General features: G+C 31.0%; 1 protein-coding gene and 1 pseudogene across 1 annotated transcript; both read left to right on the top strand.

The window, feature by feature from the left end:
• The first annotated feature begins 1,456 nt into the window (after positions 1-1,456).
• On the top strand, positions 1,457-1,577 carry LOC137932577 (U2 spliceosomal RNA; annotated as a pseudogene).
• Positions 1,578-10,748: 9,171 nt separating this feature from the next.
• LOC137931698 (uncharacterized) lies at positions 10,749-11,442 on the top strand. Its single transcript, XM_068775190.1, has one exon. It carries the CDS (start codon positions 10,749-10,751, stop codon positions 11,418-11,420), a length of 672 nt encoding a protein of 223 aa, XP_068631291.1. The 3' UTR covers positions 11,421-11,442.
• The last annotated feature ends 3,809 nt before the right edge of the window (positions 11,443-15,251 follow it).

Genomic DNA, 15,251 nt, shown 5'->3' with positions numbered 1-15,251 from the left:
GCAAGTTTTGGTCATCGCTGAGCTACAAGTGCGTTATATAAAACTCACAAAATTTTTGCATTGTCAAAATTTACTCTAAGCGACTCGTCAAAGAATGCGCTAAGTAAACTAATAAATAATTTAAACTATTTACAGTTTTTTCTTTTTTAAATGAAGTTCCCGCTTAATGCTTTGTTTATATTAACTTATCTTTGAGTAAAACTTTTTAGTGAATCCAGTCTCTGTAGTTTATTTACTAAATTACCACCTATCTTCAATGTTTGGTTAAGTAAAACGATTTGTAATTATATGCAAAAAGAAAATGCAACTACTAGAAAATTAAATTAAAATTAAATTAAAAAAAAATTGTAAAAAAAAAATAATAATATAAAACGCTGTTGTGCCTCGCAGCTAGGAGAAGAAAGATCCGTATCAAATAGCGGCAACCCTCTCCCAACTGTCTGCGTTTAGTTAAATCGAAAGATAAATACTGTAAAAAAAACACCAGCGATACAAATTAGAATTAATATAAAAAAAAACTACTAGAAAATACTATAAGTCCAAATTTAATTTAATTAATAATACCTAAATAGTTGCAATAAAGATAAGGAGTACAAAACGAAAATATCTAAAAAAGTTGAGGATAACAAAATAAAAAACTATTTAAGTCAATTACTATCTTTTTATGCAAGATATTTCTCGGGTAGATAGCGTATAATATTTAAATGGTACTGTAAACATTTTAAAAATATTAGACCATTTCAAAACATTCCCTAAACGTTCAAAAGAACGAGCTCAGTTTGAGGAGCGCGGGATAGCTATTATCTTTATTAAGTTGGGATGAACTGCACTAAAACAATTTCCGTCAGCTGACGCCAACCTAAAACGCTTGCAACCATAACTAAGTTCGCTGCACAAAAAAAAAGAAATGTGAAATTCTAATCACATAATATTTTTTTGGAAAAATCTAAAATCGAGTTGCAAGCTGCCACGAAGATTGAAGATCATGTTTTTATTGAAAGACATGGTATGGATTGTGGCCAGTATTAAAATATCAAAATATAAAAGTACTTGCCAAAACAACCTATTGTCTTCGATGTATTTTTATATTGGGCAAAAAATGGACAATTAGCAATAAGTAAAAATTCTCAAGTTATAGAGTAAAGACCAAGGCCCGCCTAGAGGTACATGACAAAGACTAGTTGGAAATGAAACATTAAAAATTCGTAGACGAACGGACTTAACTGACATAGTCCAGCGGTTTAGCAAGTTGAAGTGTCAGTGGTCAGGGATAGAGCGCAAATCAGATGGTCGTTACGGCCTTTAGGTTCTGGAGTGGAGACCACCCGGTAAGCGTGACGTAGGATGTCCACAAGATCGACAGCCGATCTTGTTAAAGTCATTGGAAGACGCTAGATGAAGGCCGCTTCCAACCAGTCTTTTTGTAAATGAATGGCGGAGGCTAATCCAGTAGCAGATCACTTCTCAGCCCTTTGGCTAAGATCAAAGTGTAGTATCTCTTCTTTTCAGCTTAGTATCTGGAAGATGCATCACTGCAGGACCAGTATATAAATAATAAGATAAACAGTGCAATACAAAAATGTATATTAGAACTAATTATAACAGAAATAAATTAAATATGTAAATACTAATATTGAAAATAAGAGAACTGTGATATATTGGTATAAGATTTAAAATTAACTAAAAGCTGTGATATATGTAAATTGTATAAATAAACTAAACTGCAGTAATTGCGGATGAACGAAAGGATATTAGAGCGGAAGAGAAAAATTGACCGTAATATGGAATGAAGAACAGTTTGATATAGATAGTGAAGTATGGAAGACGAGTATGAAAATTATAAAAAGGTAATGAAAAATTTAGTAAAGAAAATAAATCCCTGTTCCCAACAAAATAGGGGGTGGAACGAGAGGTCTCTAATAGCAGTGGCTAAAAGAAAATCTTGTAGTAGACAGCATATGGCTTAAATGATGATGATTATAAAGAATCAATGACTAAATCATTCACATCATGACACATTATTTTCATCTGCCAGAGAGCTCCCACTATTTTTTATCTAAGATACGATATAGTCGTGACGTGAATAATCAATCTTGAATGCGTGGTAAGCGTAGACCAGGAATAATTAATGTCTCAAACACTACCAAGAGTTTGCACATTTTAAATGATTTAGAAGAAAAGTTCATAATATCTTTACGGGTGTGGCTTTTGAGAGATTGAGTTATTCTTTTATGCCACCTGTGTACGTCATTTGAAAATTCCAAAAAGAGCCCAATTTGATATAACCTAGAATCAGCATGAGAACCTATAGACTACGCTAAGAGGGTTCAAAGGCACCGTAATCTGGGAAAAGACCACTACAAATAGAAACGGTTTTTTCTTTCATTTCATTTTTGTTTCGTTCGTGCTAAATGCATAAAATCAAGTAATTGGACTATTGATTTAAAGAATTTATGTCCTATTCGGCAAACGAAACAAATCATTATTACTTATAACATACGCTTAATCATAGTCATCATATCAACCGATAGACGCTTATTGCTAAGCATAGGCCTCCCCTAAAAACCTAACTTAAAACTCTAGTTCAGGCTTACCCCAAAAATAAATTATTTAAATTAGTAATTAAATACTCTAGAGGAAATTTCACAACAAATCGTATATTTTTTGTTGAAACTCACGAACATGGCAGAATAGATCACGAGTAGGGGACGCGTTAGATTAGAACAGGAATACCAATTAAACTTTGTAGAATTGGCCACTCGAAACTTTGTTGAATATTCAAAATTTCAAATAGACAATTCGAAAGATATGTAAGTCTCTTCTATACCTATTTAATTAGACAAAATAAATTTAATATTTTATTATTTTGTTTATAAGTATGAGTCATCATCATTATTATTTCAATTGAGGAACTTCCTCTGGCCATCTCCATAAATTTCCAATAGGACTGGTAGAAAGGGGCCTGCATCCAGGGTCTTCCGATTACCTTATCGAGGTCATGTCCACCCATCCACCACGTAGATAGACGGATGTTCACTTATATATTTGCCGGTCAGTGGTCTTCATTCCTCGACCTTAAGCCAATTCGCTGGGCAATCAGTGTTACTTTTGTTCATACACAGATATTCTCAGTTCTTGCAACCATAAGTAAGCAAATGTTTACTTTTTGGGGAGTCTTTTTTGCATTTAATTATGAAAAAAAAAACTGTGAATTCTAGTTATACATTGTCTAAATACTTTACCTGAATATGATTAATTTGCTTGGGTTTTTTATTATCATGAAAGCAGTTCTTAATTATCATAATTTAAGACAATATTCTAGAAAGTCGTATAATTCACTAGTACAGATTTTATTTATTATGTTACGCAAGATTAAATGTCTAGCGAAAGATAAACATATGATTTTAATTATAAGTTAAAATTTTGGAAAATAAATAATTTAAGCATCTTGTAAGTTCAGTTTATGTAATAAGTAACGCCAAAGTGATGTTGAGAAGTTTAAAATGTCAGAAAATTTATCCAAGCGAGCTACAAACTTTGAAACGGTATCAAATTAGACGTCGAAGGAAGTTTTTAAAACTTCTAACTCCCAACAGTTTGTAAATTATATTTATTTTCCATCGGATCAAATTTAATGACATAATGTGTATTATATTGATATTAATACAGAATTTTAACAACAATTGGTATCATACCTTGTCTATTAATATATTTAATTAAATTCAATATAAAAACTAATACGAACACTGAAATAGAATTTTCATGATGTTGCATGAAATCGCTTTGGGTATTTTGAACTGGTTCAGACTTTTAAACTATTAATGCATGTAATGGAATAGATAATAAAATTTAGTCATACATATACTATTGTTAAATATTTATATATTGTTATATACTTTGTTTTACATGTTATAGAACTGCGTAAATTCAAAAAATATACATTAGGTTTATATAGAAATTAGTTCATTTTAAAAAAAGGTATGTGACTAATTAATAAAGTTTTATTAGACATTTATACTTATTTTTATTTAACATTCCTTATTGTACACTCTAGGATATGTTTAAATGATTTCATAATAACAAACCAAAATTACAATTTTTAAAGTAAATACAATAAAAAATAATATTTAATTTAATTTGATCTAGAATTCTTTCTTGTATACGCTAGGATACATTTAAATAATTTCATAATAATGAACAAAAAATACAATGGACGGTCTTATCACACGAGACAATGTCTTGCATACAACCATATTATGAAAACAATAGTGATATATTATAAGTAATGGGTAGTTGACATGTAAGAAACATACATATATACAAGCGTACCATGTATGTACATTATAATTAGAAGCGAAAGAGGTGTTCTAATTTAGTATAATACGTCGTAAATTATTATTAGTTAATGATTGATTGATAGATATGTTAATTATCTTATAAGGTGAATAGATTATTTATTTTATGTTATGTATTTTAAATTCAAATTGTAAAGAGATTTTTCATTTCAGTCTTACTATGAAAAACTTTAATACAGTTTGTTATTTATTAGATTTACTGAAATAAATGTTGTCGTAACGCGAAAAACTTATGGCCGCTGGGACCGTAAGGTTTTGGAATGGAGACCACGTACGGTGAGTGCAGTGTGGGACGCCACTCACGAGGACAGATGACTTTGTTCAGAACGTTGGTAAAAGCTGGACGCAGGCCGCTTCCAACCGGACCTATTGGAAATCTATCTATGAGAACAATATCCTGCAATGGCCGTATTACCACTGACATAATGAAGCTTGTTTGGTTTCTAAAGAAAAAATTATTTACCTTATCAAAATTGTGTTTTTTTTTAACATTTAAGCGTATTTCGAGTTTCATTACAGCTTTTACTTTTAATAATTCTTTCTAACGTCGAAATTTTGTACAAATTATTTTGTTATTTTAATTAAACCACTTTTTTGTTTAACATACTTTTAACAAGTTTTCACGACTCGTTACGAATGCAAATACTTCTTTGTAAATTTAAGCACTTTAAATTAAACACTGATTTTGTATAAAACTTTCGTAATTTAGAACAAAGGAAAACTTAACGCTCTCTCAACAGAGTTTAAATACTATTACAGTCGTTCCCACAAATACAATTGAATTGCATTATAGATACAATCAACAAGAGAATTTAAATAAATTATTACATTTACTATAAATCTAAATATTTTGACTACTAACTGACGGTTATCACGGACATCTTTTCTATTGTTGTTGTATTATCTTTACTATTTTCGATTGTAAGCATTAATTTACTTATATTAAAAGACACTCTTCGATGGTACCTGATAAAATATGCCTATTAATAAAGTGTTTTTTTTCCTGTGTTTAAGCAAGTTTCTATATTGTGTATTAATGTTTATCTAATTAAAAAAAAAACACTCCAGCACGGAAGCTATTCAGAAGTGACTAAGGAACTGTATTTTGTGTACATGACAAAACATATCAATTTGCACAAATATATCAAGATAATATATTTTTGAGGAGGTAGTTAAGCCTGTTAACCACACTGTTTTATAGCAAAGAATAGTCAACAAGATTCAACACTGGGTCATAAAGCTTGATTCACTCAAGCGTGCTTAGATACAAACATTTCGGATATCATCATACTATAATTAAATGTTTGTTTTAGAGAATATGGCACGATTAGAATGCCATAATAATTTAAAGTACTTTAAACAATCCATAACATTGGCAGTGAATAATTTTCCCATAAAATGTGTGACTTTATTGATAACTGGCTTAGAAAAACCCAATAGAAATATCTTTTACATAAACTAACATATATTACAAAACAAATATTTTATGTGATAGAAAAAAAAAAAGAAAAATTCTTTTCAACAATATTAATATTAACGAGACTGAGTATAATAAAAAGCATACAGTTTTTGACATAAGTTTTTGTTACATTTTATACGAGAGACTATAGGTAATTCATGAACCGGGGCCAGTATTCTGCGCCGTGTTCCAATGTTCCAATTTGCTTAAGCCCAACTGCGTCCATTGTGCATGAGCTATGCGCACTAACATAGGAAACAATTTGCATTGTTCGCAACTGTACCCGCTAATTCGCACGGTGCTATTGAATATAGCAAGCTTATGAAATACGATTTATTCGCGTTATGTTTAATAATATTACGAAATAATACTAAAACATATGAAGCAAATTCACAGGTGGAAAAACAATAATACTTTGTGAAAAAGCTATTTAAATTTGTAAAACCAACTCTGTGTGTTGATATACAAGTTAATAGTTTATTACGTAGCACGCTCTGATTAATAACCTTGCACAATTTTATATAATTTAAAATGGTTAAGAGAATTATTAATAAAATTGACTACATTATATATGAACACAATAAATAACTATATGAACATAAATAATTGTTTCTCTGCTATTGTGCAGATTACATATACAGGCGAAATAACTTTTAACATGCAAGCGAATTATAATTTGTTTTATAATTTATGCTACTGCTATGTATTTTAATTTAATATTGTATGCACGTAAAATAGTTGTAGCTTAGCCACGTCTCTTGAACAACTATATTATATGAAATTAAATAAAAACAATTTAAGAAATAACATATACTACTATATTAAAAAACGCCAACAAAGCTAAGTTAATTTATAAAAAATGTTTTAATCAAAATTATTGATGATCTGACAACGATGAACCACCAGTAGTTTTTAAAATTAGATAGTTACACATATACTGAGAATTATGAATATTGGAGAACTATTATTCCACCATTATTTAAATCTGATCTCATTGACAAGTTCACAATCGTTCAATGAGCTTTGCAGAAGTGCTATGCACGGGTTCGGTAATGAGATCTCCTCATTACCGAACCCGTGCATAGTCCAAAGACTAAAGTAACCGACATTAAGGAGCGGATTGGTAATTGAAAGTAAATAAGGTAGCAATGGCCATGTTGCGCTCAAAACAGACGCCCGTTAAGGCCTTTAAGGGCTGAAGTGGTTTATGATACACTATAGCACACAAACAGTTATAAACCTAAACTAAATCATAAGGAACCAAAAAGAAGATACCAAACAAATAATTTTATTTAAAATAAATTTCACTACAAAACAAAAGAATTCTAAAATCATATAAACATAATATGAAACACAGCTTATTTAAAACATTGAAAACAAACTTATGATGTTGTATGTATTATTGTATGAGAACAGAATTTTTTATTGCTATTAAATAAGGTAAATTAATAATAAAGGCAATCATATAATCAAAAATTAGATATTTTGTGCAAAAGATTTCACAATCGCACTATATTCTTTCTTAACGCAAAAGAAACAAGTAACGATAGAAGCTTGTTCATTATGATAAATGCTTGTGACGCTAAACACTTTTTAAAATATTGACGTATTCTGTAAAATTCTTAAGTTTTATCTATTGCGGTCAAGGTAAACTATCAAGTAGATCGAGCGTAACCTCCTTTAATGTAGAAGATCACTTTAATAAAAGTAGAACGCTGTCGTCAATCTAGACGAGATTAAAACATTTAAGACCTTTATTTTAGTTTTAAATTTTTTTCATTTTATCATTGTTAAAATAATAGTTATTTGCAATTTCTATTCATTTGAAAATTTTGTTTTCTAGTTTATAACTAAAAGTACTGCTAAGTAACTAAGTAATACACGGTAAACGTTTAAGAAATGTTTCAAAAATGTTTTAAAATAACACGTTTTTATTTAATGTCGCAATTAGTACATGGCAAATCAAAATTTAATAACAAAAATATTTTTTTATTCCGAAATTTTTTTTTATCCTGAAAATATATATTCGTTACACATTTTTGCAAATTCGTATATCGATGTTTAAAAGTTTTTCAGGTGTCCTTAACTTTATGCAAAACTTTCACTGTTAACTAAAGTAACTAACTATAAACTTTTTGAAACATGTAATACCAACATTTCTAGATTGCTATTTTTATATATTCTCTAAGCCATTATTTATAACACTAGAACTAAAACACTGAAACTTAGTTTATATATGTATTGTCAAAAATTACAGCATTTTAAAATATTAACTGAAGCATAAAGAATTTAAATTAATTTAAGATTTATTTATTTTTACATTGTTTTGTCATTTAACATAATATTACTAATATGTGCCCTTAAAAATCTAAGAAATAAGAAAAAAGTAAAGTGTGAAGTGTTGAAATTATAAAGCAATTTAAATTGTTTCCATTGACAATCTTGTGTTATAATAATTAAAAGAAATATCTTGTGGTTCTTAATATACCACTGTGTTATTGGTAATTGTTATTGTGAATTTTGAATGTCTCCATCGAAGTAAACTTTTTGAAATAAGTGCAGAGAGAAAATATTTCTTGAGAAACAATTTTTCCACAAACAGCTTCACTAATATCCAAGTAACTTCCACTTCCATTTCTATTGAGACTATTTTCAGTACTCTCAGAAAATAAAAACAAACAATTTATAATATTGCTGTAAAAATATTTTTGGTTTCACTTCTATCCCGTTAATTAAGTTTATTTCACCTATTATTAATTTCCGAATGATTTGATTTCTATTTGAAAATATAACAGAGATGCTTTTTGTATATTATTTTTGCATATTTATCAAAAGCATCGTTAGGATTTTTCGATCTTGTTCACTTAATATATTTATAGAAATGATTTTGAGAGCCCGGATTGACAGTAAACCTTGTTAATGTTGTCGGAAGATGCTGAAGCCGGTCGCTTTCAACCTGTTCAATTTCCAATAACGGAAATTCATGAGGGAGTCCAATATCCAGTGAATGTCCGAGGACGGAATTAATGATGATAATGATGTTGCTAAATTTATTATCTACACGAAAATTCGCAGAAAATTTAAAATACCATTTAACTTCGAAGTTATATTTCGATAATGAAATTTATGTTCTTAATAAATAAGCTGACATGACTACAAATAATAAATAGATATTAAACATTCTCAAAATCAATTCTTATATTTTGAACCGAATGAATGAAATGAATGAATGAATGAATTCTTAAATTTTATTAATTTTATCTTCTTCCATCTCATAATTTTGAAGAAAACCTAAGATGTTAGTACTAATGGATGTTAGACGGTCGCCATAATTTTACCATAATATTCAGTTAATGGTCCATTTACCTTTCCGGTTGAGTGCACACGGCGTCTCTCTCTTGTAACTGGCTAGTCGCACAATCTTGCAACGTGTTACGTCTATGTATTTATACGTATATTTTTCAAGTCTATACATATTTTATCTATTAATCTATTACAATTTAAGACTTTTTTTAATTTAAAAACATAATACATAATTTCTAAAACATCGTGAATGTTTTTTTGCTTAACTATTTATACTACTTAAACATAAAAACAATAATGGACATATCTCTATTAATAATACACTATACCGAGTGACTAGTAATACATCTAAAAGTTTTAAAGTGTTAAATGTACAGCTCATTTACTGTCAAGTAATGTATGTTTTACTCTATCGAAAAATCAATATTTCCATTAAAAATAAATAACATAATGATAATATAGTAAGAAAAATCATTTTGATAATACGAAGTACTACATATTAAAATTAATTATTGCTGACTATATGTCTTTGTAGACTTTGTATTGACAAAGGTCTTTGACGTGACGCATTCCAATACAAAAATACATATTTCTAAGTCATCACTTATCAGTCAAGCTGATTGGATACGGGTTCAAAATATACTATACGTACTCTACAGAAGCTTTTACACCCATAACCAATCTCCCTGTACATTAATTATTTTGTACACCTAATCTTCTTTTGTGAACTATAAAATATATAATATTTACTTTATATATGCATGTAGTAGTATAAATAATACACAAAAGTGATAATCAAAACAAGTTTGTTAGTGACCCAATGAACATAGTATGAAACATACCTCTCAATTAAATAAAAAGTTTAAAATAAATGGAATAACTATATTTATTTCGTATAAAGCAAGCTTGCATCTAAATATTGGGAAAATAGGAGTCTAATTAGTCTAACTGCAAGTAAAATAATCACAAACAGAAAAATAAATTTTCATGAATTATTCAACACGGTAATTAATTCTCCATTTGTGTATGTTCTCTATAAATACGTATGTATTTCATTATAAGCGTATAATGTCAATAATGTTCCATGATATATTGCAATGCGTAAATTAGTTATCATTGAGTGAGTTCCAGAAACTCAAGTTAGTTTTAGCATCTCTGGGCAATGTTAGCATATTGTGATACGTCATTGTTATTAGAACTAATAATTTAGTTATATCACATTTGGCTTCAGGCCACATTTATCTACAGAGTGTGCTATTTTGACCCTCAAACATACTGTCAAGTATTACACGGATAGGAAAACAGCTGTCTATGCTGCATTCCTGGACTGCTCCAAAGCATTTGATCTGGTTAGGTACGACATTTTATGGCCTAAGTTAGTCGATTCTGGTGTGCCAGGTGAATATATTAACATTTTAAAATTTTGGTATGGCCACCAAACTAACCAGGTCAAATGGCTGGACCAGTTTTCCCGCACGTACAGGTTGGAATGCGGGGTGAGGCAGGGCGGTCTGACCTCGCCCTTGCTTTTTAATCTGTACATAAATCAGCTAATCGTTGGGCTCGGCAGTGCCGGTGTCGGCTGCTATATTGATGGTTGTTGTGTAAACAGCATCAGTTATGCGGAGTACATGGTGTTGCTGAGTCCGTCGGTGGCTGCTTTAAGAAGGCTGATGGCCATATGTGAGGGGTACGCGAGGTCCCATGGCCTCTCGTACAATGTAAATAAGACAGAACTCCTTGTGTTCCAAACAAAAAATCACAAGGTCACTCAGGTACCGCCCATTAAACTTAATGGCGAACCGTTAAAAAGAGTGTCGTCTTTCAAGTTCCTCGGCCATGTGGTTACTGAGGACTTGAAAGATGACAAAGATATTGAAAGAGAGCGGAGGGCGATGGCAGTTCGCTGTAATATGTTGGCCCGCAGATTTGCACGATGTAGCACAGAGGTGAAGATCACCCTGTTTAAGGCGTACTGCCAGACATTGTACACGTGCAATCTGTGGGTCAGCTACACGCAGCGGACTTTCAGTGCCCTCCGTGTACAATATAATAATGGTCTTAGGATGTTGTTGGGGCTTCCACGTCACTGCAGCGCGTCCGAGATGTTTGCGCTTACGCGCACCGACGGGTTTCACACCGTATTGCGTAAACGGACCGCATCACTTCTGCACAGAGTACGTGGAAGCACCAACGACATTCTACGACAAATTAGTGATAAGCCTGACTGCCCTATTCTGCGACACTGGCTGCGTGTTCATGTTCACGTAGCCGGCACGAGTACGGGCAAATATTTAAATTAATTAATTACATATATTTTATTGTAAAACCAATATGGACAAACGTCCGAAATAAATGATAAATAAAATAAAATCATTATAATCTGTACGTCATACTGAGCAGTGGTAGCCTGCGCCTGACCAGCCTAGCGCGGGGTCGAATCAATAAGCATATATTTGAAATTATTCAACTTCAGCATTATTCAGAAAAGTTAAAGGAGAAATTTGTATTATTTTTTTATATATTTGTAGCAAAAAACATACAAAACTTTAGTCTATACCAGAGAAGGCAGCGGCTCTTTGAAAGACTATTTTTAGCTCTAGCTCGATAAATTTCCATTTACTTGTATATTTTTAGCTCTAGCTCGATAAATTTCCATTTACTTGTACATTTTATGAGTTTCTTTCACCTGTTCTTAGAAGGTTGGAAGTATTTATCAAACGAACAGGTAGTAAACTCATCTTTCCGTAAATAAGAGAAGTAATCCAATCTATGTTGAATAAAGTCTTTTTGAATTTCAATTATTTATTCAAAATATTAACTATCGCATATATATTAACAATTTATCAAAGGTTTCTCCTTCTGAATGAGAAATCACCTCGAATGTTTGTAAAAATTGAGAGTAGACATCAAGATGATGGTATTGAAATCGGCTTATCTTTCAGAACTTACGATTTTCGAAATTGTTGCAATTTTATTTTATAAAATACGGCCAATAATGTAATATTGGGATCACTTTATAGTAATGACAGCCATTCTATCTGACACGCGACTGTCTCAGGGTGCCGAATCGCGTTTGACAAAGCGACTGAGCCTAGAGGCTGCCTCTAGTATAATGACCCGAGTCAACACTTTAAAAAGAGTTTTATTTCTTAGTTACTGTAAAAACACTTTATATCCCTTAACACTAGGCTAAGTAAACAGCAACTATAAAAAATTTAAATGCTTAAGAATAAAAGCGAGAAACTTCTGCTCTATATCAACCTCACATTTTTTCTTCGTAATCGTTTTAAAATAGGTCAACTTGTTAGAATATTTTTTTTTATGAAAAACAAACTAAGAGCCCCGGCGTACCTTTTAATCTTGACGTTAGTTTGCAGTTATAAATAAAATCAATTTTAGCAAGCGGAGGCGGGTTTTTAAGCTTCTAACTTACTAAGAACTTTTAGACGAAAGTTTCGCTTTGAAATTTTTAAGATAGCTTTTCGGTATAGAATAACTAATGATTTAACCACATCCCATTATATCTGAATACTTCTTAAGTTGACGAGAAATAAATAAACTACAAATTATACTTTACAAATATATGTGGTGCTTATTATTTTAAAGTCCTTTCTCTTATTTTTAATTTAGCTTAAATTGTTTTATGATAATTCCAATAACGTGCAGCATCCATAAATTTACAATTTGATGGTTTGGCACCGAATGAAAACTGATCTATACAGTAGCATTAATTTTCATTTATCGCCAAAGGGGATATATTAAAATTAACTGACATTAAAAATAAATAATTGCGTAACAATTTCAAACATAAACGTTTTTGTAAATGTTTTTCACAATAAAATTTTTCCGCCTATTTTTTAAGTACAATATGATCTATACTAATTATTATAATATGTTTATTGATTAGTTTATCCATTAGTTCTAGTCAATAAGCAACCTCTAAGTCGTCTTCAAACCATTTCGCTTGTATCTAACACCAAATCGTAACAGGTGGCTATAGGCAGACTGCCGAAACGATAGTGTTCCATTTCAATACCACTTATAACTCGTACATGACGTCTTAATGATGGCATATTCAAATTGGCGAAGGCTTCTGACGGCTTCCGTTATGAAAGAGAGTCCAATTGCCCGTGAGCGCCTAACCTTCGCTATTTTATAAAAGCTGAAATTTTTCAGCGTATTTTCACAGGCAGAAGAAATAGGTATCTATTAAGTTTGACTCATCGTGGCTTTGTCAACAAATATGCACCAAGCGCAATTTATTGATAGTTTGTCTGTAATACTTAACAATTAAAAGTTTACAAGTACAAGCCTTGAAGTACAAGTAGGAGCGAACGATACTGGTATTTCTAGAGGAGATGTCAGGTCGATAAATTTATTTTTACGAATGTATATTTGTCATAACACCCAATCTAAATGTTTGTTAAGCCATAGACAAATTTCTCTAATTACACACGTGTCTTGGCTGTTCCTAGAAGCTTAAAGTTTCTCAGCACATGTTTCCAACACAGTGTGAAGTGATGGGCGACTATGAAGTTTAACTCATAGTAAGTGTTAGAACTGTCAAAACTGTCAGGCTACTGAGGAAATATCTTCTAGAAGTTATCCAAGCAATGTACATAAAATTTAGTCTTTATATTATGACGTAAGTAAAGTTAAGTTCGCTTCCGTCTCTGTTGGGAGCATACACTGAGAAACTTTAAGTTCTCTTTTAAAATAACGATATTCATATATTTTGACAGTAACGAATGTAAGAGTATTTTTAAATTAAGATTTAATCATTAAAGTAAATCTGTTAGATATTAAATAACGAAATCACATATTGTACACTAACAGAAGTTCTTACATTATTTACATATTATAATATTTCATATTTGACATCTCCGAAGCTAAAGCAAGTTTTCAGCATTTATTTTAATAGACGTACCATAGCAATTACATTAATCTGGTAATCATTGCGCAGTCATAGTCCTAGTGGTAGAGAACTGAGACTTGTGATTGTAGGTAGCAGGTTCAATTCCCGAGATACGAACGTATATAATTCACACTTTTTGCATTAATTATATACGACTGCCACTATTTGCAAAACAACTTTCCAAAGGGATGGACTCGCGATCCCCAAATCGCCAGGCAAGCGGGGCTACTATGATATATACCCTCACAGACATCTTTGGGAAGGCCTATGCCTTTCAGTGAGCATCTATGGGTGAAACGACGAATTTTAAGCGTAGATGCCTTGTTTCACAATATATTATATTTAAATGCTTCTGTTACTAACCGTCAAGTAAAGTACAATATAATAACAAGTTTTCGAAGTAACAAATCATAATTTAAACTAAATAATGTTCCGTAAATATTTATTTTCGATACTAACATATTATTTTTATTACTCTCAAGTTGTTTGGCGAGAAGGCAACTTGGAATTTTATTCTTTAACACAAAGTTGGTTAGGAACTTCAGTCTCGTAGTTGATCAAGTGCAACTGCGAAACACTCTTACAACTTAAGTTTATTTTCACCGTTATCAAACTGACTCAAGTTCTTGAGTTTACTTTTCGATGTATGGTTCTGTAAAAAAAAGCTTAAACCGAAATGTAAATAAGTTATCACTTTTAAACAAAAAAACAATGTTAATGGGCAACGTGCGGATGTTGTTAAAATATTTATGTTGAATAAATAAACATTATTTTAATTAAAATAGTAGTGAATAAAACAGCCTTAGGTTCTGCAATGTTTTCTTTCATTATCGATAGTTCCTAAAATTATAATTGATGTATAATTTTGTATCTCTATAATATCATGATACCTAGTTATAATTAACGTCATTGTTTCTCGCGAATACGCAACTGAAAACGCTTATGCAATTATCTCTGCCTTTGTAAAATATATCTTAGTTTTTAGTCTTATCTGATAATAACTGTGATAACAAAAGACAATTTGGTATACCTTGTGATTATTTTGCTACACCTTCATTACTATGGTAATCACTGTTGTCAAAATGTTTTCGCTTATCTGTCAATCCATCGGTCTACGCATGCGCAAAATGTAAGGACGCGTGGCGTATGATTTGTAGGCGGTTGTCAAAACCGCGTCTCAAGCCGAAAAATATTATGAGATATAAAATGACGAGCG

Source organism: Battus philenor, unplaced genomic scaffold (assembly GCF_028537555.1).
Source record: "Battus philenor isolate CCGP_79_NKW_IND1 unplaced genomic scaffold, ilBatPhil1.0.hap1 SCAF_11, whole genome shotgun sequence".
NCBI classification, from domain to species: Eukaryota; Metazoa; Arthropoda; class Insecta; order Lepidoptera; family Papilionidae; genus Battus; species Battus philenor.
The sequence above is the reverse complement of the archived record's forward strand: the minus strand, read 5'-3'. Positions and strand labels throughout refer to the sequence as shown.